The sequence below is a fragment of the Coloeus monedula genome, assembly GCF_965178545.1.
Source record: "Coloeus monedula genome assembly, chromosome: 6".
NCBI classification, from domain to species: Eukaryota; Metazoa; Chordata; class Aves; order Passeriformes; family Corvidae; genus Coloeus; species Coloeus monedula.
This window is the reverse complement of record NC_138786.1, coordinates 14,256,959-14,282,426: the sequence shown is the minus strand read 5'-3', so window position 1 is coordinate 14,282,426 and position 25,468 is coordinate 14,256,959. Positions and strand designations below refer to the sequence as shown.

The window sequence follows — 25,468 nt, the reverse complement described above, 5'->3', positions numbered from 1 at the left end:
TATGCCTCTCATTGGGAGCTGGGAAGGGCTGTTAGTCCAGTCCTGTGTCCTTTTGATTTTCTTTTTTTTTCCTTGGGTTAATTCATTAAACTCTCCGTGCCTCAGTTTCTTCTGTAAAAGGGAGAGTGCTGAGAGAGTTGCATAGTAAACGTGGAGATATTTTGAGATTTCTGGAACATGAGAAGCTGTGCTGATTGCCAAATATTAGACTGCTTCATTACCTTCTATGAAGAAACAACCAGGGTACAGTCTCAGAGTAAGAGAACCTCTTTGTAGAGGTGCCTTCTCTTGGAGATTGACCCTCTGCTGAAAAGATGAGAGGGCTGACCCCAAACCTGCCTCCTTCTAGGGTGGCTCTGTGCCTCCCTGTGAGCTCCAGTTTCTGCTCAGGTAGGGCTTTTCCCTGCCTGAATCAGCTTCCAAAACCTCAATGACCAAAAATGACTCAGCAAAAAGAAACTGAAAGGGTCTTTGCTGTCTCCCTTTTCACACTTTATTTTTGTCTGCCCAAATGTGTGCCTCCTGATGGGCTGATGGGCACCTGCCCTGGTCCTGTCACCTCAGCCCTGTTCTGCATGATGCTAATGCCACGTGGAGGCTGCCAGAGTGGTTGTGTGCTGGGGACTGAAGTGACCTCAAATAATTAGTGCAGAGTTTGTGCCTGCTGTGCTGGGGGTCTTACATATTTGGATGACCCCCCTGTCTCTTTTGTGACCTTGCTCCACAGGAGCTGCTGAACTGCAGTGCTTTGCCAAGCAGCAGCCTAAGAATTCATGTTCAAATTAAAACATAAATTATTTTTGTTTTAGTAGTTTGTGTTTGATTCCTCCCCAAATTATGATCTGCTATAAGCTCTTATGCCAGTCAGAGAAGTAATTTTTGGTTTTTTTTTTTTTGGAAGTGCTTGTCTGTGTAAGTGAAGAGATCTTGTTATTTTGAATCAGTTCAAGAGCAATACACTTTAAAACTCCTGAGAGCAATGGGTACAGTCCGCTACTATTCCTAACCTACCTTGCTATTTTTTGCATTTCTCTGCGATGAGTGTTTGGAGGAATATTATCGTGTCACATGATTCCTGCCAATATTGTAATGGGAGTCAGTTATTCACGGAAAACACAGAAATTCCACACTGCAAAAAGACCCAATGTAAATTTTCAATGCCAAGAAGTTGTTAAGGATGTATCTTTAGATTAATGAATGGGATTGTGTTAACCTCAATACCACTACTCTGATTTAGAGCGTCTGAGGATCCGACCCATTCTCAAAAGTCTGTAACGATTCTATGTCTGTGTCATAATTCCTGGATTAAAAGATTTCTTTTCAGTTCTATTCATATTTGGATTGGAACCACAGGCAATGGACTGTCTTGTTTATGGTTTGTGGTAGTGAGGATAACTGTACCAGCTAAACCTGCCTGCAAAGCTGTGTGTATGTAGTGTATGTATTATGTTCTGTAGGCAATGCTTTTGAAATTGTTAACAGAGCCCTCAACAAATGTCCATGAGAAAACGAAACTGTTCAAATCTGGGTTTAGAAGTAATAGGCTGCACATATTATGCACTGTTTACTTGTCTATTATAAATTACTACCAATAAAAATAAGTGGGAAACTGTTATAAAATATAGCCCTGAGCAAAAATTGACATTGTTTGAGAAGACAAGACTTCCTTACAAAGGCAGATCGTATGTTTTATCCTTAATATATAGGAAAAAATAGGTCAGAGATGAAAACCACAATAAGGCCCTGTATATTTCAATGGTAAACATACTGTACCACAAGTTATAAAAGAATATCTCAATATTTTAGTTAAAATCACTTGCAGGGGATCTAACTGGATGTGCAGATTAGTGGTAAAAATATTTAAAATCACTGTCAACATTTTAAGTCTGCATTTTAGACCTTCGGTCTTTTTACTTTCTGATTATTTGGAAACAACTTCATCTGAGCTTTTGGTTCGTGTGCCTGCTTGTGTTTTCTTCTGTATTCTTATAGTTGTTCTTCATTATGTTCTTTGACACGTTTAAAATTACTAACACTGAACTTTGAGCACTCAGAAATGTGGAGCAATTCCGAGCTTGGCACTCTTCACCTTTACTCTTATGATTGATTTTGATATGCATGCTTCCTTCTCCTTGTTAGAGAGCAGATGCTGTATTCTGTAACCTTCCATGGAAGCGGGATAGCCGAGGGTCCTCAGTTATTGCAGATTATTTCTTTTCAACAATTTTGTGGTGCTTTAGAGAACTGAAACCAAAAGATGGAGAGTCTGTAGTTTGCTTTGCAACTGATGCAGTTTCAGAGTTCTGCATGCAGGGACTGCTGCTGCTTGATCTCTCCAAGCTGAGTGATGAAGTGGTGTAAGTTTCACCTGTGACAATGACTTTTTAATGTTCTCTGATTCTTTTTAGTGCCCAGTCCAGATACCTTAGTGAATTTCTTAAAAAATATAAAACTTTATCTGGGAATCTGGTTAGTATTAAACAATTTATTCTTGTAACTAAATAACAGTTAAAATGCTTGATGTTAAATATGTCATACTAAGAATTTGAATAACAATGTCTTATTATTTCAGGCTTTTTTTAAAGGAAGTTAAAATTGGTAGATATTTCACCTGTGGAGCTTGTGAAAGGATAGGAGGTTCAAAGTCTCAAGAAATTGAACTTTAAATTGTTTGCACTTAATAGCACCTGATTACCTTAATTAATAGAGGAGAAAATATTTTGTTTTACTTTATTTGAATTCTTAGAGTGTTGTAATTATTTATCTTTCTTCATATTTTCACAGTGAAGATAATTAAAATAAAAAGAAAAGGGTCCCATGCTGTTGCCCAGCCCAAGCAGTGGAGAGTTTAGGGGGAGAAAAAAAGATGTTACCACACTTGTTCTTGGCCACATTGCCCATCTAATAGGGGTATTTCTCAAATGTTTCATGGGTAGGCATGTAATCTTTTTCTGAACAGAGTGCTGCTTCAGACTGCCCTCTCCTTTCTCCCAGTAGTAGCTACAACTCACTGGTGAATGAGGTGATTCCTGTAGGGGTCTGTAAACACATTTTAGGGTTCCCATTGTGCGCACAGGTAATGATCATATTGTGTAGATGTTAGTTCAAAACAAATAAATATTGTACACAATGCTGCCTTCTAAAAGCCTTTTTGTAAGGACCCTGAACAAAAATCAGAACTTCCCAAAGTTGTAGAAAAATGGGCATTGTGTCTAGTTATGTTTTATCTGACCAAAATACTTGGGCTTTTAAAATTGTTTTGGGTTTTTGCTACCTCCCTTTCTTCCTCTGTTCCCACTGGTGCTGTGTTGTGTGAGTCAGTGCAGTGCACAAGAGCAACCATCAAAGGCCAAAGCCTGGGTGCAGGTTGCAGTTGGAAATCCAGCCTTTCTGTGTTGCACTTGAGCTCCTGTGGATGCGGCACCTGAGACAAGGCACAGCAGGAATTCCCAGTTGGATACGTGGAGCTGCATCTTATCCTCTTCTGCAAGGCTAAGAACATATAAGTAGCCCTTGTGTCTGCTTTATCCAAAGGGTTAGGATTATATCTGACTCTGGTGCAGCTGTGCAGGGTGGAAAAAAGCTCCTTGACCATTACTGCCATTCTTTAATAGTTCTTCAGAGAAAAGCTGATGTCAAAGACTGATTCTTGGCTTTGCATAGTTTGCTCTTTTCTCTTCTTTTCTAACTTGCCCGTAGCTGGTGAAACCTTAAAGAATATGTGAAGGTGATATGTTTACATCAATAAATGTACAGGGACTTTGTGTGTGTGTTAGTAGTGAATGGAATATCAACACAGAAAAGATAATCCATGATATCACTCTACAGTGCAAATTTTTCAAGAAGGGTTTAAGTTTAGTTTCATTTCTGTGAACCAGATGAAAATAGTTTTCCATGTATATATCCTACCTAGGACACTCTTTTGTAGTTTATAGGATGCCCAGAGCTACTGTAGATATAAAACAATTTCTGGTTATTAGATCTCTGCATCACCAAAATGCAAATTTCACTCCTGAATATGTAGGCCACTTGCTGAATAACCTCAAGAAATGTATGGTGCAAATGCTATTTTTCATGTATTCAGATTACCTCCTTCAAAGGTTTTCCTCAGGTTTTTAATATCCTGAAAGTCCCAGTTCTGAGGCAGACTGCAGTTCAAACTTCATTTTCACTTCTCAGAGTGAAGTCATTTAAATAAACAAATAAAAGTGGCACGTCATGTGTAGCTTGTGCCAAAGTACGCCGTGTGCCAGTTAGAATTAATTTTTATGAAACCTCACATATATGAGTTTATAATAACAACAGTACAGATACATATACTCGTCCCTAGCAACATTGCTGACCCTTGCAGTACTTTAAATGTGCACAAGTAAAATCCCAGCACAGTTCTGACCTGTGTTTATTTTTAGTGTTTCGTGAATCACCTCCTTTAGCTGTTTTTTCTATTTTACAAATAAATCTTATTGCTAAATAACACTAGGATATTTGATAGTGAGAATAAAATCTCTCAGCTAAATATCTCTTTTTTTTTTTTTTTTTGGTGTGTGTGTGTGTGAGTAGCCAGATGGAAATGTTTACCCTTTAGAGAATTTTAGATCTGATGTTTTTGTTACGTTTTGTTTCTCCCTGTGTTGGCACTTTGCTGATCTCAAATTGTGTATTATTACAATGGAGGGTGACAATTTGATTGTCTTCAGTTGGAGAAACAAGCAATTTTATATTCACTGAGCTGTCAGGTAGCAGTACCTCACAATACTAAGAGCTCCTGGCAATGTGGTTTGGCACCTATATTTAAGTGCTTCGATGCTTGCATAACCTCTACTGAATCAGAAATGTTTTGCCTGCTAGAAATATTTTTAGGCTCATAGTGTAAGGTTTTTATTAAAAAGACAAATCTGTAACTAAGCTGCAGAGCTATTGTTTTGTGTTACATGGAGGTACTAATTAGGTGCTTTGCTGCAACAGGCTACAGGTGACCCTGCAACTAATGCTTCATTTCTCTGTCTACTGAGGTGCTTGGTTTGACTTAGAGATGAGAACCAAAAGTATGGAAAGGAGGGGGTAGAAGGCAGGAGAAGGGGAGAGAAGTCTGACTGTATCGATATTTTTGTTCTGAAATGCAGAGAGATGGCATGTGACCCCTCACACCTGTAGGATTGAAAATTAATTGTTTTGCTCATTACATGGAATCTTAAGCAACTTCTGAAAATGTAGGAGGGAAAAAATGTAAGAATGCTGTATCTTACCATTGTTTCTCATGGAGCATTGAAAGGATTTAATGAACCTTTCAGGAACTTATCCCCACCAGGTTTAAGTGTGGTCAGGAAGATTTTTTGTTATTAAAACAGCTTCTTAACTGGCTTTTTAAGGGGAAAAAAAAAAGTATTGTCTTCTGTGTAAAGTCTCAAAGTCTAAACTTGTTAAAATAAATTTTTCTTAGTATTTTTAGGCATCCTTTATCAAAACCATTTGTATAATCATCCAGATAAAAAATTAAGTCATTCTGATCCATAAAAATATGTGGATTAATGCTTATTTATAGCAAGCATTGTTTTAAAATTTTATCTTTAAGAATTGCTTTTATTTATATTGTATATTCTCTTACTTGCTGCCTAGAGAAACAAATCCTAATAAGTTGCTGATGGATAAATTCTTGGCACGCTCACTCTTGTTCCCATAATTATTGGTAAAGATAGCTGGGAGTCAGTACTGCTTTTTTTTTTTTTTTTTCTTTTTCTTTTTCCAACAGTAAGAAATTGGATATCCAGAGACACATGGCCCAGTCACAGGACTTTAAAGGCAGCCATCACCGAGGAGCTAATACCAACCAATTAAACAGAGGTGGTTACGTGATGTAACATTATCAGGAGAAACAATTCATGAGTCAAAGCATTCCAGGGCATATGAGCTCCAGTCCAAAGAACAGTCTCAAGCTGTTTAAATAAAGTGACAGCAATATTGTCAGCTAAATATAAACTATAGAAAATATTAACTACAGCGACCGAAGATGAGCACATCCCAGGTGCTAAATGACTATTCTTTCCCTGCCCTTTACTGCATTCAACGTGGGTTCATTCACCCTAGGCGTTTTCAGAGAGAGCTTCTGTAAGTGGATAAAGAGGATGGAGTATTTAGCCTGCTGAAAAGATAGGTTCTAATTTTGGCATTTTATGAATCCAAACAAACAGTTTTGGATTTTCACTGAAAAGTTCTGAGGGGCTGTGAGGCTGTTTTGCTGCATCCATTTTGATGTTTTCAACAACTAGGTGAATAGACAAGGGCTCATTCCCTAACCCTAACTGTTCACTGTGGCTGCATGGTTGAGAAGGTCACTCTAATGGCAGAACACAAGAAAAAGACTTTCCAAAAAGTTCCAAAGAGCTGGGTTCTTTTTCCTCACATTGTTTTTTTTTTTCAAATGAGAATAAATCCCATAAAAGTTGCTCCCAACTCTCTGAACTCTGAGGAAGTCTGAATCTGAAGTCAAACTTTGTGATTTGGATTAGTATCTATTAGCAGAAATGTAATTTGCCTGGATTGGAAAAACAAATGCAAGAATAGCTGAGTGTGTATCTTGGGAGCCGTGGGTGTATTGCTTAGCTCGATGCTTATTTCAGCCAGAGATTTGGGTGCTCAGTTAACATTATAGCTGTCATTTCTTGAATCACATTTGCTTCCACTCCCCCTCCCGCCCTTTTATTTCCAAGGTGGTTCCTGCGATTACCATAAACTCTCTAATCTTGCAATGCTGTTTATGATCTACATGTAACTAATTCTTGTAGAATTCCTGCAGAATGAAGCCGAGGAAGAGCTTGAGGGAGTAGATTTGATTGGCCTGAGGGCTTGCTGTGACTCAGAGCCAGGAACAGAAACCGAGAAATTCTCTCCCATTGCTGCCTTCTCAAGCTATTTGGGCTTTATGCACAGGGATTTATGTTGGGGTGTGGAGCCCCAGGAGAACAAAACCTTTTACTAACTGTTCTATTGTGTTCCTAACTCTCCTTGAAAAGAGAGATGAGATTTCATAATTTTAGGAAATAGCTGTTTATTCTAAACTGGCAGAAAAATTACAGCAGTAGCGTTACAGTGAGTTACGTTACTGGGTTCTGCCTAGAAAACATTGTTTTACAGGGGCCGAGCTGCAAAATATTTTGTCTATTGCCAAAGCACATTCATTTTTCTTTAAGTCTATCTGAACTATAATGCATCTAGTGTACCCCAGAGCTGAGCGCTGATTTGTGAGGGAGGGTCCTGCAACCATGTTTAATGTTATGAGAGGAGTATGCACATTTTAAAAGGTGGGAAGGGATAAGATGCTGTGGCTGATTTTTTTTTTACTTATGAACACCGGGTCAGCATAAAAGTTTAGAAGGAAATGCTTAAAAGATTATGAGTACTTTTAAAAATGCTTGCTTTTAATTTATTTAGTTCTGGAGTCACCAAAGCACTTAGACATGTGCTTAACTTTTTGAAACCGAGTAGTCCAATTTGAAATTAGTGGACTGCTTGCATACTTACAGTTAATCATGCACTTAAGTACTTTAATCTGGCACTTTGGGGAAAAGGAATGGAGACTGTTCATAAAAGCTCTGTAAGCGAATATATTTCTAATCTAATCTGATTCCAATCTACTGTTGGAGCTGTAGACCTGGGTTATGTCTCTGCTACAGTCACTAAAGCTGGATGAATTAGTCCATCTGAGCACCATGCTACTGTAGTTGGAGAGCTATCAGAAGCAAGCTTGTTTAAAATTAGTTTGGATATCTGAGCATTACAAAGCAGTCATTTATGTGGCTGCAGTGTAGACATGCCTTTAGGTTTATGAATGCTTTGTGAGGGTGGAGCAGAGCAGAAGAGAGAGTCCCTGGCCAACTACAAGTCTGCTTTGTCATATATCTCGTTGTATTGCACAGTTTATATGTTTTTGAAACAGTGTCTGGGCCATTGCATTGTTGTTATCTGTTGTTATACCTCGTGGCTTGATTCTGAAATGTCTGGCAGCTGAAACTCCTGGTCTTGCCTTAATTTCTACTGTAACATTTAATCATTTGAACAGTCAACAGGGATGGAAGACTTTTCAGGCTTTGGAGACTTCTCATGTCAGGACAATCAGCTAATTGTTTTGGAAAAGAGGATATGAATTTTTTGAAGAGTTTGAGACGGTGGAAAAACCTTAGACAAAAAAGTATTAATATTTCTATTTAGAGAGGTATAACACATGCTGGCTGTAGGAAATAAGGAAAATCAATGTTTTGTGAATCTGACTGGCAGTCTTCATTATGGCAGAGAGAATTTCTTCTCTGGTTTAAAATAAAAAATCAGGTCATATCTATGGCAAATGAAGCTATTTGGGACTGTGTTTAGCTTTTTGTAGGTAAAAAACCCCTTAGCAGTTTGATTTTAGCTTTACTACCTCGGTATTGAGGCTGATTGAGGTTGAGGTCCAATCCCTCAGCTTTACTGACCTTTTGATAAATCATCACATTTTGTTTATGTCTCAGGTTCAAAATGAGATAGAATTTATTCTAGTGTTGGAAAATACGAATCAAGATTTTTTTAAAATCTCAAACTTGAGTAGGTGATAGGACTTCAGTTAATTAGGGCCTTTTCCAACCTCTTCTCATCCCCATTAGATGTATTTTCCACCTTTAGTGATTGCTGTGTTCAGCTAATCTGTCAATTTAACCAAAGCAACAATTTCACAATGTAGTTTTCTTTCTGATTGTGTGCTGTGTAATCAATATACTGATATAATGTGAGTGTAATTTCCTCTCTTATTTTATCTCCACTGCACAGTATTATAAATAAACAGCTAAAAAAGAAAAAAGAAAGAAAAGCACCAAACAAATCTGTTGCATCTTCTTTTAAGATTGTACCACTGTAGACACTTGTTCTAGTAAAGTAGAATTGGACCCACTTGATTGCATTTAAATTTTTCATGCTTCAGCAGTTTGTCTGGGAGCACAGTAAAGAAAACCCCCCGAGCGAGGATAGTTTAGAATAATAGAACTTGATTTTGTGTATTATAGCGGCACCATTTGCGCTGCTGTAGTTAGGGTTGTGTCAGCACTTCCATTATAAACCCCTGTTTGCAGGGGTTATAACTAGGGAGATATTTTTTATCAGAAACTTTTTTTTTAAAATCATTCCAGTGAGTTTAATTGATAATAGCAGAAAAAAAAAAAGTAAAATAAATCATAATAGAAATTAGTAAATTTCTGATACCTTTTACAAGCCTTATTTATTATGAATATTGATTTTTTTTTTTCCCCTCTCAGCAGGGATTTTAGCAAATGCATTTTGAATATTTTAAACATAAAATTGGGAAGTTGTTATGGCTTAAAATTTAACTGCTATTCATGCTCATATTTTAACATTGAAATATTTTAACACAACATGCTGTTCTATGGCTTAATTTTATCATAAACATAAACTACTCAAATGGGCCAGAGTCGTCTCCACTGGAATTGAACGAGGCCTTGGAGTTATTGGCTGAACTCTGCCTTTTGACCTCGATGGAATCATGTGTTCAGAATTCTCCCAAATTGCTGGATAACACCCATCAGCAGAGTTCAAATTTGCTCTGCTTTACTGATTGCAAACCCAGGCACAAGTGGACACCCTCAGAAGCCATGTACAAATGAAGTGTATTCATCGAAGTATATTCACGTGCTGGGAAAAGAAGGTGGAGGGCTTAACCTAACAGGCCTCTACACCTCTGTCCCTTTAAACCCAATGTTTTAAAACTAACAGCCAAAAAGTTACCATTCAATCTAGTTATTTTAACAAAGCTTTGGAGAAAAGAGAAGCCAAACACCCCCCTAAAAATTATGCCACGAGGAGAGCAAGTGTCTGGGAGGCCTGCCTGAGCCTGGCTTCCCGGCTCCAAGACTATAGGTGACTGACTAAAGTGCATCATGGAAGGTGTCTGTCCATAATGCAGCAGTGGGGAAAAGGGGTAGGTGTAGCTAGGAAGCATTTGAACGCTGCTCTTGGTCTGTTCTCTTACTCCAGTACAGAAGAAAGTTGCTGGCCTTGGCTTGAGATTATTAGTCAATGAGACTTTGTTGATAGAATTTTATTTTTCGTGTTAACAAAGTCCCTCTTCTCTATGTAATAAGCTTAACAGAACTTGAATGGAGATTTTTATTGAATTTTGTTTAAAACATCATGAATAAGAGGAAAGTATATTAGTGTACATGTCAAGGAAAAAATGTTTCCCCTGTAGTGCATTACCAGTAGATAGCTTTGCTGAATGGTCACTTGAGGAAACACCAAAAGCCTGTTTATGAAATAGAGGTGAAGCCTTTCTAGACTAATTATATTCAGCATGTAATTTCTAAACTTCAGTCTGAATTTTGATTTTCAATTAACATTCCCAATTTGAAGATAATTTTCTATTTAATGTAATTGCAGGAAATAATTTATTGGCTGATTAAGACTGAGGGCCCAGCCTTCCTTAAGAAAACAGTCCTTAACAAACCAGCCTTTAAAGCCAACTCGTAGCTTTGGACAGATTCAGCCTATTTTTGCAGCTGCAGAGTTGTGTTTAATTAGGATTGTGCAGTATTATTCATTGGTGCAGTTTGTAGTTGAAATTATTCTTAAGAGACATTTTCATTTCTAGTTTTGTGTCATGATTAATTTATGGTGAAGAAACAGCCATAGCTCTTGCTTTACACAGAAGCTTGTTCAGTATGAAACAGGAATGAGATCTGTTGAGAAGGTGAAAGAAAGGAAAAACCTTTACTGTGACTTCCAGTTTTCATGTCGGGCTTTCAAATTACATAAAGCATGACTTATATTTTTACGCGAGTGATTACATTAACGTTTCTCATTTTAATGAGAAAAGGGAAAGCAGCCCTTTTATTTTATCTTGGATCATAGCAATTATGAGCCAGAACCTTTTGAAGTACACACGATAATGCCGGTTGCTGAACTCTTGGCATGTTCTCTGTAGCATCAAGACAAATTCTTTAGCATAGGAAGAATGTAATGCACGGTTTAAATTCCTCAGTTCTGCTTATTGGCAACACTCATGTTAGACTCCCACTTACACTTAGGCTTCCCTAAAGAAAACACAAACCTTTTTTCCCCCACCAGTATCGAGTTTAAGAGGCAGGATTATCTCTATTTACAGAATAGTTATTCTAAATAGGTATCAGTGTTTTAATATGTTTCAAAGCACTTCAAAGCTTGTAATACTTTCATATTGAACTGTACATAATTAGATTAGTTGATCCTATATTAATTTTTTTTCCACTGTAGGATACTAAATCTGAACTCCCTCATTAATTGTGAGAAATTTAGCATTAGCTGTTAAATCCTATGTGAAACACAGGCTGCTACATAAAAACTACTGTTTAAATTGGAATTAACTTAATTATTTTTCTTTGCACTTGATATTTCCTTCACTGTAATATTCATGAAAGCATGTGACAGATTTGTAAATTTAACTGTTAGTCTCAGATTTCCAGACCCTTTAATCAGTATTTATTTGTCTGTAGAAACAGTACTAGCAAGTTAATGATTTGCTAATTTGAAAAATGCTCATGTGGTTTCCTATGTTAACTGATTTGTGCATTTTTAAAGAAATGGTATGAAATCAATTATTGTTAAAAAGTAATTAAGGTGAAGATCTTATTCCTTAGTTTCTCAGCAATTTCAGTGTCAAGGATATTCTAAAGTTACTAAAACCTGGGAAAATAGCTAATATATTTTAGCTGTCCCTTTTCAGGTTTATTAATGATTGTTTTAACAGTTGCAGTTAATCTTACTAGAAATTTTAAATGACAGCGTTTTCAGATTTTGAGTTGAAGTCAGTAATATTTTCATCTAAGTGCAGAAACTGTGGCGAAAGCTGTGTTTGCATATGAGATGGTAGTAAGAGGCCATTATTAGGAAAAGGCATTTAACATAAATCAATGCATTTATTCATTGCACTTTTAAGTAATTTAAAGTATTTTGTTGAGCTATATCCCATACTTCATGCCCAATATAAAAGGAAACATAATTATTTTAGATTTTTAGTTTGAACTGTAAAATGTTTCTAAGGTATTATCCATCCATTCAATAAACCTTTCAGGTTCAGAACACTTCTCATGTGAGCTCCTCGAAACACTTTCTGAAAGGTAAAACCAGGCAAAATTTTAAACAGTTTAAAAGCAGTACAGCTTTAAACAAACAGCAAAAGTAATTAGTAAGCAGAATTTAAATGGATTTAAAAATTATTCTCATCTGAGTAGAAAACATCTTCTGCTTGCAAGGGATGAGGTCAGGTGAGCATTATGAGCTCTCTCCTTTAAACGTTTGCTTACAAGCTTCAGGTTGCTCATGGGAGTAAGAGTTTAAAAAATTGAACTCTTATAGAAAATCAACATGAAAATACCAATAAAATCACTATTTTCTTATGGCTGGAGAAAATGATATTGTTTGACAAGTCTAAATTAATAGAATGATGTCATATAACTTTACCCTAACCTTGTCTTGATGTCAAGGAATACTTTTCCTCAGAGTTTGGGATCCAGATCCCCAAACCTGTGCTTTTTCGGGTACTTGTGTTGACTGCACGTGATTAATTTGTGACTGTTCTAGGCAGGCGTGATGCACTTAGAGGATTGTTTTGAGCTTGACTGTTTTCACTGAGCACCAATGTTTCCTTTTTTGTCTCGTTTTCTTGTTTCGTAGAAGAATGTCTTCCAAGCAGGCTACCTCTCCATTTGCATGTGCAGCTGATGGAGAGGAAACAATGACCCAGGACTTAGCATCACGAGACAAGGAAGAGGGCAACAGTGATCAGCATGCAGCCTCTCATCTGCCTCTACATAATGTAATGCACAACAAACCTCACTCTGAGGAGCTACCGACTCTGGTCACGACCATCCAACAGGATCCCGAGTGGGATGGAGTAATCTCAGCCCAGCACAGAATGGTGAGTTTCCCAGTCCTCACAGGGGCTTTCTAAATTTACTGTTGTAAGAGACTGTTCACTCGTGTTTGGAAAGATGTGTTCAGGTGTAAAGCTTTTTAAATGTTAAAGTGTTAGCAGTAGATCAACATCATATGGTGTAATTGTAAATTACAATTGTATAATCTACTTAAGTATACAGGTCTCTTTGAATGAGATCATTTGATGGGTTCACCTTCTGAAAGGAAATGCATCTATTTATCATGTTTTCATTCATACCTTGATTTATGTCGTAACCTTTCTAGCTCATATATTCAAGCATTAATTTCTGACAGGAGGATGTAGCTCACAACTGTTTGTCATCTGCAAAGTGTTGTGCTGAAGGAAGAAACTTTAATGTATTTTTTTTACTTGCCTCTCAGAAACAGGACCTACCAAACCTAGAATATTATGTCTTTACACAGCAACAAAGAAGCTGGCATTTTAGGTGACACAAACATCCTACTGTGCCTATAGGAAATTGCAACTTTTTGTGGAGGGGAAAGGTGTTTGTGAGTAGCTAGACCACCACTTTGTATACAGGTGATGTTAGAAACGATCAGAATTATTATCCCTATGCTCTTCAGTAGCCTAGATATAATTACTTAGTGGTTGGAATGGGCAGGCTGAATGAAGGCTGAATGGGCATAGCATCTCAGTCAATTTATTTTCCTTGCATGTGTTCCTCAGAAACAGACTTAAGGTATGTGGAGCAGCCAGGTGTTCCGTAAATTTAGAACATTGTAATCCCAGACTCTTTAGAAAGTGACTTTCAAAAATCTTAAATTCAAACAGCTTAAAAAGAATAATCTGCCTTTTCAAAAAAATTATTCCCTATTTCTATTAAATATATATGAACAGATTCAGCAAAACTTTTTTTTTTCCCAGTACAAATCAGCAGATTTCAATATTGTTAAGCACAATTGAAGAATTTTTTTAATACCACCAGATAAATAATAGCACTACAATAAGATTATTTTATTAATATAGTGTTGAATTTTTTTTCCTAAAATCCAGTTGATTCGGAAGATCAAGCCAAACCAGAAAAATGCTGTATAATCTGTAATGCACAGTTTAACCCAGTGCAGAACTTTCTATCAGGCAGGTATTTGGGTGATTTTTATGAAGATGGCAAAATTTTAACTGCAAAATTGCTTTAAAGAAAAATGATTACAGTTTAGCAATTTGGCAAGGTAGGTTGTAAGTTGTATTGATGGCTTATATTCAGAATTTTGGACAGAGAGTCACTCTTTTGTCCAAGTTATGCAATAAGCACATTAGAATAATTTTAACTTCTGTGTAATAGGGAGGACAATCTGCATGCAAACTAGAAAGGACTGATCCTGTTTGTTGATGGAAAAAGTTAATCTGTGAATTCATCAGCTACTTCTCCATTCATTCAGAGAGGCAGGGGCACTCTTGGAATTTTGGTATTAGGACACCAATATCACTGACAAAATTACTCCATGTCCTAGGGAGAAAGGAACTCTTAGCTTCCAGCAGTCCCTCAATGCATTTTTTTCTTGGTTCAGCCTGTTCCTTGGAACTGGAGTGAGCTGAAATGGCCCTTGTGCAGTGTGATCAGTTGTGCTCACATTGCTCTGAAGGGGTTTGCAGTCCCAGTGACAGAGAGCAATGTCTGTTTCCTTTCCTAATGCTGCACTGTCATGTCAACACTCGCTGTACCTCTGGACAGGCACGAATCAGTGAACAGCTTATCATGTTTCAGAACAGGTGCATAAACTTTGCTTGAGAGACTTAGCACTCTGGTTTTCCTATCTCCTTTTTCCAGTAAATATTCCATTATATATGTAGATGAATGTCCTGAAAATCATTAGCAGTTTCCACAAGTCCCTTGGGTTAAATCTGGTGGTGGATATATGTCAACCTTATTTCAGGACCTCTCAGCTAAACCAAATGAATTTTTTTTTTTTTCCCAGCTTGAAGCTGGGTATGGTTTACAAGGCTTGGCTACCAGTGCAGGCTGAAATTCTAAGACATGTTTTTTGGTTGCACTCAAAAGAGCTCTAAAACTTACAGAGCAAGATCCAAGTGTATTTACAGTTAGGTGACTTAGATGGCTAGTGAGGTCACAACAGTGAAGTGGGGAAAAAAATGTTTTTCTCCTTGGGGGACTGTCATTTAAGTACCTTGTTCGATTTTTAATGATATTTTTTTTTTTCTCACCTAAATATGTTCTTCATGAGCAAACATTTAAGCCTCTATTAATTGCATAAAGTTTCTCTGAAGTATCTCAGTCAAGCAGGCATTTGTATTGTTAAGAAAGAATTCAGAGGTGCCTGCAACTATCCTGATGAAAACATGTTCATACTCCTCAGAGGGAGGATGGATGTTTCTTTCCAGAAAGTCAGATTCCAGAAGGTGGGTTGGGCAATTCTGAGATAGGTGCTGTGGCAGTGGGCACTTTTTTACTTAATAAACTCGAATTCCCAGAAAGTAAGCACCTTTCTGACCTTTCCCAGACGGATCCTTTAGAAGCAGATTTGAAAAAGCACCTGTTCATAGCATTTACTCTGAAAGTAAAGACAGTAGCGCTTTCATTAAAATGCATCAATAATGTGTGTTGTCTGGTTAAAAGATAGTAAATTCAAAGAATGCTGTGTCGACATATGGGAAGAAAAAATTTCTCTTTTATCTGGTATCTAATTAAGGGCACAATCCTGCATCCTTTCTGTCCTTAAAACTAAGGAGTTCACTGGAATTTGAGAGAGCACACAGTATGCATCATAATTTGCTACGAGGGCTGTACAGATCCTAAGCTTAGAAAAGATACTGTAGGAGGGCAAGTTTAGTGAAAAAAATTTGCATTTTTACCCAACATTTATGGTACGCAGCACTTTCTGTAATGTAAGATACCTTTAAACTACAATGTGCATTATCAGAAGAAAACCACACTGGCTAGAAATGTTTTCAAACTTTCACTCCCTTTTGATATCAGGCATTGCTTTCCACTGAGTCCTTTGTGTATTCTGAATGTCTGGAAGCCAAAATATTTTGTTTTAACTCCCACTCTATAGTATTTCCCAGCTGTGTACTTATATGGTGTAATAAAAGGATTTAACAAATGGGAAATAGCAGCTGCATTTGGAAATTCCCTTTGTGCTCCCTTTTCATTTGACAGATTCAGCAATGTGTAACAACTGTAACGTCAGACCTGTAATGACTTATACTGCCAGTATCATTTCACCAGCCAGTTTGATGTCACAGTGGGGAGAAGATAAAGCAACCCAAAGATTTCTGTAAACTCATATTATGGAGCTGAAAAGATAATACTTATGTTTCTAACTGTTACTTAGTATAAAAATACCTGTACGTATGGGTATTTATTGCTGACTGTAGCCCTACTAGAAAATAAAATCTGTTTTAGGCTAAGGCCATATCTATTTGTTGTGGTAAACTGTAGGGAAGAGGGCAAAGTGGTACCAAGATAATGGTGAAAGTATTGTGCCTTCTCCAATGGACAGTTAGAAGCAGGCAAGAAAAATTTTTAGATTGCATACAAAATCTGTCTCTGTTAAGGTAACAGAGAGGACGAGAGGGAAAGGCCAAAACCACTTAATTTTGCTAAATTTAATAATAACTGAATTGTTGTATCCTAATAATATATTTATTGGTCAGTATGTAAAGAAATGGAAAATAATAATGTGTTTGTTCACTGGGGAATCAGGAATGGTCCCCATCTTCATATAGAGTGCTGCACAGCCTGTGAGATAAATTACAAAGATCTTTTATTTTTGCTCTGAAAGTATCAGGAGAAAGCAGGGCCAGCAAGAAAATGCAGATTTAGATGGAAAAGTGACTTTACCTTCTTTGAGGAATGGGGTGACGTATTCCCATACTATTAAGGCTGGACTTGGGACTTGTGAATAATAAATTTTAGCAGCTTTAATCTAAAGAAATCTGGACTCTCTCCAAAATGTACAATTTCTCATCTGCTCCCAAAAGCAAATAAGCTACAGAGAGGTAAGTTCTCTTCCCATCCCCAATCCCGATGTAGCAGTCCTGTAACAAACAGGGCTTGTGAGGAATGTGCAAGGGACTGTGGCAATCACTGTAGGTGGTGATGTGTCATTGACACGGTCACTGGACTCTTCTCTTCCCACTGCTGTTCCCTGCTGCCCACAACCCCAGGGCAGTGAGTTAGCAGCGTGTTAGTGAGAGTGTGTGCATGCACTGAATGAGGGCAGGCGCATCTTTTTTGCTCTGCTGTTATTTGGATGTGAGTGGCTCTCACAGGGAACCCCCGCAGCAAATCCAGTCTAAAGGATGGGTGTTATTTCCCTGTGACAGAGGGAAACCAAACATAGATACATACACAAATAAAATTAATTGTCTCCAAATTTATGCTAGGTTTCCCTATATATTTTGTAACATCATTCAGAGGCCCCTTGGATTTAGAAACTAATTGTATCTGGTTGGATTTTATCTCAAATGGCAGCATTGACATATATGTCATAATTACGTCAAGACTCTGTCTTTTGTTGACTTCTTGCCAAAGGAGTGAAAGGCTTCCTACCTTTCCACCGTGGCTGTGTGTACATCTCTGCAGGACTGAGAACAGATTTATATATGCAGCAGAAAAATTGAAGATCTCTTCATACCACATATATTTGTTCCTTTTAAATTAATTTTGAATTGCCAAGTATCAAATTTAACTTTATATAGCTTTAGCAAAGCTACTGGCATCAGAAAGACAGAAATAGGTGGCATCCCAAAGGTCTTAATATTTTGGTGCTTCTGTCTCTACATAAAACAGGCACAATCCTGTTGCTCCCCCCCACTTCCTGCTCCTTGTTATTAACTTCTCATGTTGAAGGTTCTTCCCTTTAAGGAAAATAAACTCAGGTGTTTAGGGAAGATCACAGAATTAACATTTACATGCTAAACACTGTGAGTTTGTTGTTATATAAATTCATGGCTTCAAATTCTGGAAAGTTATAGATACAATTACATGTTTTGAGATTTTATTTTTGGTTCCTTTACGGACTGAATATGAACATATAAAATGCATCAAACATAAATGCCCTAAACTCTGGCAATTCTGTTTCTGCTAAATTGCTCATGCAGCTGTTATTTACATGTACAAATCTGAGTTTTGTGATGATGGAAAGCAATTCTACTCTGCTTGTGATATTATTTCTGCATGTCAGGTAGTGCATTAGAATTTTTATCTAACTAAAGAGGTAAATACCTACATACATAATTGCATGGGTATGAAGTTTTGGGTGAAATTAAAGGGTGTGAAAAAGCAGAGGATATGCTATTTTGTATTTCCATAAAAACAAATTCCTTTGAGAAATATATTGCAGAAAATATAGAATTAATTTTTTTTTCAAGCATGTTGTTTTGATTCAGAAGGCATTCAGGTATGTGCTTAACTTGACTTTATTAGGACTACCAGCAACTATAATGTTAAGCAGATGTCTAAAGGTTTGAAATATCAAGGACTTAGTTTTACTAGCTTTAGCATAAAAAGATGTTAACATTTCATATTAAAAACAATAAAACAATTCCCTAGAAGAGTGCAGGATAATGTGCTTAATGGAGGTGGTGAAATACAAAATTGAACTTTATTTGAAGAAGAATTAAATAATTGTTCCTGTTGGCATGCTTGTTATACTTGTTTTATTTTCCTTTTGACATTGTATAATTTTTCTTTTCCAAATACATGGTTTGTTTTAAACCTTTCCCTATATTCTAGGGAAACTGTGTTTAAACAGAATTAATCATCACCTGAGTTCTTCGCAAAAGACCTGTGGTTTATGTTCATCTAAATCTGCAGCAATTTTATTCCTTTCTCCTATTTTAACATTTCCTATTTTTATGAAGCAATTTTCGAAAACTTTTTAATTCACTTCTGTATATTGACATGAATTTTTTCAAATGTAGGAGCATTAACACATTCTAAATTGTTAATTTTTTTTTTCCTTGGGCAAGAAGGAATCAGGTATGCATGCTGATTAACACACTCCAGTCATTAACATGTGATTATGTGGGCTGCATATTGAGCACCTGCCAAAAGATAAAATCCAGCACTTTACTACATCTGTGCAAGGACTTTTTGCATTTCTTTTGTACTTTGACAGCTCAAGAAAAAACAGACTTTGGTATCTTTGTTCAGCATAATAAAACTGTGTACATAAAATATCTTCATGGAGGAAGGAAAGATACTACATATATTTATTTTAATCTTTGAGGCCATGAAAAACCCAGGGACTGAAACTTACACAGCACCAAGTGTAATATGAATCTCCTAATGTACTGTATCACTGACATTCATATACAGTTTACAACATTCCTGCATGTTTATAAGGATTATCTGTTCTGGGATTCAGCCAATGTTATTGTAATTCACGGCAATTTTATGTGATACCTTTATGTCTCATAAATGTCTTGTTTTTATTTCAATCCTCCAAATGTTTCATCAGTGTTTACCTTAAAGAAATACAAGTACTCTATGCAGCAGGCTGGTTTCCTGCATGCATTCCTCTGCAAATACTAAAAGGGGAACATAAAGCATGTTATACATGTCATGAAACTATATACAGAGGAGGATTTTCATGTGCACTTGATATTGCTAAAAACATAAAGACAAATTTTATTTTTATATTTACAATAGACATACTTATAAGTTGGACAATTAAGATGACCTAATAGGGGGAAGTTGGATATATACAAAGTGGTCTGGAATATCCAAGCCACACAATCCTTGTTTTATTTGGCAGCTTCTGACAAGCATGCATCACAAAATATGTGTCTTTATTTACCCAAGAGGTAAACAGTGCTGATCAGCTGGGACTGATCACAATGCTTCTTCAGTTTCAGTTTAGATGAAAATGTAAGTCTAAATACTCATTTTGTAAATGGCTGTCCATTACTTTTTCCTTAATATGAGCATTTAACCAAAGTACAGGGCATAAAGTCTCAATATTGTTGTGATTTATTACCAAACCTAAACACTGGGAGTTTGGACATATGGTATCTGGATAATTAAGGAAATCCTTAGCATCTAACTCTTACAAAAGCCCACATGAGTTTATGCATATCTTTTGTGGGTGAGTTGATTGCTGTATAGAAGTGATTTGTCATTGTATTTTAAAATTTTGGGGTGATTTTCCATTGTGGAAAGGAGCAAAGTGCCTGTCAACGTGTTTCAAATCGCTGCTCATTTGTAAAGAGGAGGGTTTAAATCACAAGGCCTAAAAATTGTAACCTTCTGAAATCTCTGTACCCAAAGTTGGTTTACCTGGTTTGCTCCAACGCCTGAGTAGGAAGGGATTGCTGCAATTAAGTGGTCGTATTTTACATGAGACAAAAAGCCCCTGCCTATTCCTTCCAAACAGACAGCTGGTTTTGCAGTGGCCTCTTCATAAGACCATACTTGGATTATATATGCCAGATTATTATGACATCTCGTTTTTAAACCTTTCATCTAAAGTTCTTTTCTTTTTTTTTTAACTCTAAATTCAGCATATTATTTCTTGGCTTGGACCTTACTGTTGTGTTGTTCCTTCTTGAGGTTTTTAAATGTGTATAAAAGATGAAATACAAACCCTTTACAGATTGTATTCAGCCTAAGTTTTATCGGAGTAAATGCTGAGTTAGAGACTTGAGGCTTTATTCCACTACTTGCCATTTGCCCTCCCACTAGCATAATTTGCTGAGACTTAACAAATTATGTTCTCTCAATAGCTCATAGCAGTCATTCTCAAGGCTTGGATTTAAATAAATCTTTCTTAATAAAACTTTTGTGTTTTTTTCTTAATCAGATGAGAATTGGAAATGATCACTTAGATTTTTAATTTATTTTAATTCTGTTTAATTAAATTCCTCAAAAAGGGAAACCATATTTAATGTAGTGATTGGAAATGATTTTGTAAACATTTGCTTTCATTATATGTTAACTCCAGACTAGTTCCAAGTGCCAGCATGCCTCTAGTACTTGGAATCAAAACCACTCTGGATATCCAACTTTCCTGGGGTGTTTACATGTGTCCCATTCAATGCAGAGACAGATAAATATCCCTTTATAACAGAAAAGCCTCATCCACATGGAAATAAGCAATTCAGCTAACACATTTTATGTTAGTAATATTTGCTTTCTACTTCTTGGCCATTCATGCTGTGATTTCAGTTGAACTCTTACAGAAACAGTTTTCTCTCTGGCTATTAAGTGGGATTGCAGTCGTCAACTTTCAATCAAAGTTGATCATAGTTATTATTAAATTGCTAACTAGCACTGTGACCCCGATTTTGTACAGCCCTCCGTTTCATTTCCCAAGGTTTCCTATTTTCTTACCTTCAGAGAGCTCCAGAGGATCCATCCTCCCTATGTGAAACACAAATAGTGCCATTAAAATCCGCAGCCTTGTGCACTTCCCCCCGTTTAAGACTGCTGAGCAGAGAATCTGGTTCACCAGGCTGTTGGTCTGTCCCTAACCCTTATGAGAATACCAGAGAGGTCTGTCCCAAGGCAGATCTCCACTCGTCATTGTGGTGTCCCCAAACCAAGATGTTGCACCTCAACCCTCAAATACAGACCTCCATATTTTGTGCTTTGGCCTTTTGGAGGAAGGAGCAAGAATATTGAATTTTCTTTTTAGCCTGTAATCTTTCACCAACAAAACTCTAATTTTGTGTCTGTTTGCTCTATTTTGGAAGTGAAAAGACTTCATAAAAGGTGACCAAGTTGGCTCATGATTCAGCTTGCAGGTATTGCTATAAATATTACCTTCCCAGTATGAGAAGTGCTGGGTCAACTACCAATACCTTTATTTTCATCACTTCCAGCAGTACTTCCTCATTTATCCTGTTAAAACCAGTGGGAGTTCTGATGGAAAATGAGCTAATTAAGCTGTTAGAATCTAAATGCACAAGAAAATTTTTTTTACACTAACAGGAAAATTATTATTATTTGCTCAATCCCTTTTCAGTAGAAACAAACTGTAAGGATTTTCCTTTCTTTGTACAGAAACCATTAGCTATCTTTTTGAAGAGTGTAACTTGTGAAATTTAGTGAATGTACTTGCTAAAAAATAATTTTCTCAGAGCAAGAGGCCTCATGAACTACCTTTACATATTATCTTAGTGTAACAGTTTTAAAGGAATTGTGTGAAGAAAATACCATGTGTGTAGTCGCAGAGTCCCTGTCTTTATTTTTACCAAGCTGTTTGTAATTGTCAGAATTGTTCCTGCCATTACCAAAGCTTTACTTGAGCCATTCACAACAACTCTGAAAGAAATGGCCAACAGGTCACTTGTTTACACCAGGCAGCCTGGAAAGCTGGTAAGACTAAGGAAACTGTTGTCAGACCACATATATTCCAAGAAAATTTGAGGTTGGTTCAAGTATACTTTCCCTCCAACATGAAAAATGCCAAGGATAGACTTAGGAAAGCTTTTCCCATATTGTGCTGGAACTCTTCATGTTGTTTTACAATTGACATAGGAGTAAGGTGGAAGTTTTAGTGAAAGTAAAGTATGATTTCATGCATGGGCTATCTATCCCCTAATGAGTCATCCATAGTGTTTTAGTGTCCATGCCCCACTAATTTCTGGTTTTCGGTCTTTTGTGCATTTATTTATTTTTCTCTGTTTTTTTCAGCTTGGAACTTAATCCTTAAATTTTAGTGTCTGTATATAGGTATTTAAGCTGTTATAATAATAGCATTTTGTCAAAACACTAACTGCTGTGGGTTGAATGATCAGTAATAAAATTTGGTCTGTGCTAATGGGCTGGCAAGAAAATGTAGACAGGAAAAATGTCATTTATTTACCTTGATATGAAAACCCAGCATTTCAAAAATAGGCTCAGTTTTGCCCCTGCTGAATAGTAAGCAGCTTTAATAGTGGTTCTAGACTGAGTTTCTCTCTTCAGGTGTTGGGCAGTAAGAGTTTCTGGCTTAGTCATCTCTGCAAATAAATACCTTTACAACTTAAAGCATTTTTTTCTGACACAGGAAAAGAGGAAAAATTAAGAGACAAAATCATTGTACATGTTGTTTAAACATTCAGATTTGTTCTCTTTTTCTTTAATGTGCTGTCTTCAAATTTTATGGTTTGCCAAATGTTGGAAGCCTATCTGGAAATGCCTCCATTGTGGTGGACAGATATCCCCTTGAGCATTCTGGTGCAGACATAAACAGTTCTATGTTTATCCAGTATTAGTGTGTAAGTGGGAGGATAGTTTTATAAATCCAGCAAAGACAGAGTGGGATCCTGAAGAAGCATGCCCTGTGTTAAATCTTTTATCCATGGGCTAAATGTTTGTTATTTATCTGCTTATATTTTCCATATTTTCCCCCTCCTTACCTGGAAATCACTGAAATTGGTAAGAATAGCACACCTTGAAAAATGTCCCTTTCAAAGGGAAATGTCACGTGTTGAAGACATTATTTCAAGTTTAGACTTAAATACTTTACAGAAATATATGAATTTTAAACCCGAGAATTCAGGGATGTGTCACTTGTCTAGTGTATTATGGAGCTACTGGGTGAATTTGGGGACCAGATTGTGTCCACATACATTAAGTGGATACTCATATCAGTCATACTCTATTATTAGTTTTCTTTTTTTTTAATCAGAGATGCTGAGAAATTTGATATCATGGAGAATTTTCATCAGTGCTGATGGACTTCTCATTTGGATTTTGCGAAATGAAAACATTTGAGTTGATCTTGGCTAGGCACTTGTCGCTACCTCCTCTTCCGTGGTCTTGGAAAATACATGAGGAAAAACCCTTAATAGCATCCTTTCTTTTTACTCTTCAGGTCAAACAAAGTGGGAATTTCTCATTCTGCAAAAGGTGGCTTCATAAACTTATTAAGGATAAGAGATGTCTTTATTGAATTGTTCCATATTCAAAAGGACCAGCTTCTCCTTTCCTAACCATGAATTCACAGGCTTGTACTAGTTTAGTGGTGGTCCTTTTCCCTCTGAACTCCAGACTTTCTAGGGAGAGTATGCATTAGAGCAAGAGGACTAACAAACAACTTGCAGAGGTGATATCCCTAGTTTCAGACAACACACAAGATCCACTAGACTATTTTCAGAGGATGCCTGGGCCACAAGGATGTATTAGGAGGGTCTTTGTGTGCTGCTTGTGCATGTCAATGCAAACTAATTTTTGATAGCCAGGTCTGCATCAGATGTATGTGATAATTGCACTTTTGGTCTTGCAGGGGGTGAGGTGCTGAGACAAACCTGACATGCCATGACAAATGGTCTGCAAAAGGTTATAGGGTCCATCGTGAAAATTAAAATCCTTCATAAATATGCTGCACCATTTATTTCATTTCCAACAAGCTGAATGCTGCAGTAGCAACTTCTCTACAAATAAAGTTGAATCAACATTCTAGAGAAAAAAATAACAGGAATACTCCACTTGTGTTTTGGTCTATCTAGTTAGCCATTACTGTGAGGTCAATAAAACCTGCTCTACCTGCTGTAGGCCTTAACAAAACTAGAAATATTGCAAATGTTTTTTTTTTTTTTTCCTAGATTTTAATTGTCCACAAAACTAGCAATATAAAATAGTTTATTAATTGGAAAAACCTGCAAAGGCAGTCATTCTGCCTCCATTCTTGAAATCTGCATCATTTTTGTGGAGTTTAAACTTGTCTCATCTCCGTTGTGGCTATTGCAGTCTTTTGGGCAAGAAAAGGAAGGGTGAATGTGTTGCATGATGGAGGCAGGACTAGGGGAGTCTTTCATTACAGCAAGGGAACATTGTGCTGGACCATGTAGATGTCCAGACAAGGAACAGGAGAGGTTATCAGGAGGAAGAACATTCCGTTATTCCTACTTGCTCCACAGATTTGCCTTATCCTCTTGTTTCCGGCCTAAACAATAGATTTAGTGTTCCTTGCTGGGAGCATGAAAACCCCTGCCTTGAGCCTGATGGGTGTGCTTCATGTACTGTAAGAGGATATTTCTCTCTGGAGAAAAAACTCCTTTAAAATTACTCAGTTGCTCTTATACTGTCACCCTCAAAGGTGAAAGTGCCAAAGTATGTAGTACTAATTCTTCACTGAGGAAAGGGATTATAGAAATTCAGGCTTTACATTTGAAAAATATTAGAAGATGCTCTTTTAATCAAAATTGTAAGACCTAGTTTTAAGGAAAATACAAAGTAGTTTTCAGAAACAGTAAAATACATGAAAGCTTTCGATTTTAAAGGCAACTAAATAAGTTCATCCCTATACCTGGTCTAAGATATTGTTCTCTGTGATGTTTGATTCTTCAGTGAATACAAATGGATGGAATGAAAAATTCGTTAACGTTTGTTTGCTGAAAAAACAAAGATAAAATTTTTATTCCACGTCACCTCTCTTTCTGTTTGTGCCTGCAAAGCCTCTGTCGCTCCTTCTGTGTTGATGATGGTCTGCTGGCACTGGGATGAGATAGCGTCTCCTAATTTCCTGTCTTAGTGAATAAATACATTTGCAACATCCCTAGCAAGTGTTGCCTCCTTCTTCAGTGACTGTAACAGTGCTGTGCTGA

General features: G+C 36.9%; 1 protein-coding gene across 8 annotated transcripts in view; it reads left to right on the top strand.

Moving 5' to 3' along the window:
- The window catches only part of SOX6 (SRY-box transcription factor 6), a 368,589-nt gene that overhangs the window by 124,248 nt on the left and 218,873 nt on the right, over positions 1-25,468 (top strand). For all 8 annotated transcript variants that reach the window (XM_082283580.1, XM_082283584.1, XM_082283585.1 and 5 more), the window contains one exon: positions 12,688-12,931. In XM_082283580.1, coding sequence (XP_082139706.1) covers positions 12,692-12,931 — 240 coding nt within the window. In that variant the 5' untranslated portion in view covers positions 12,688-12,691. Of the gene's footprint in view, positions 1-12,687; positions 12,932-25,468 lie in introns of those variants that run through there.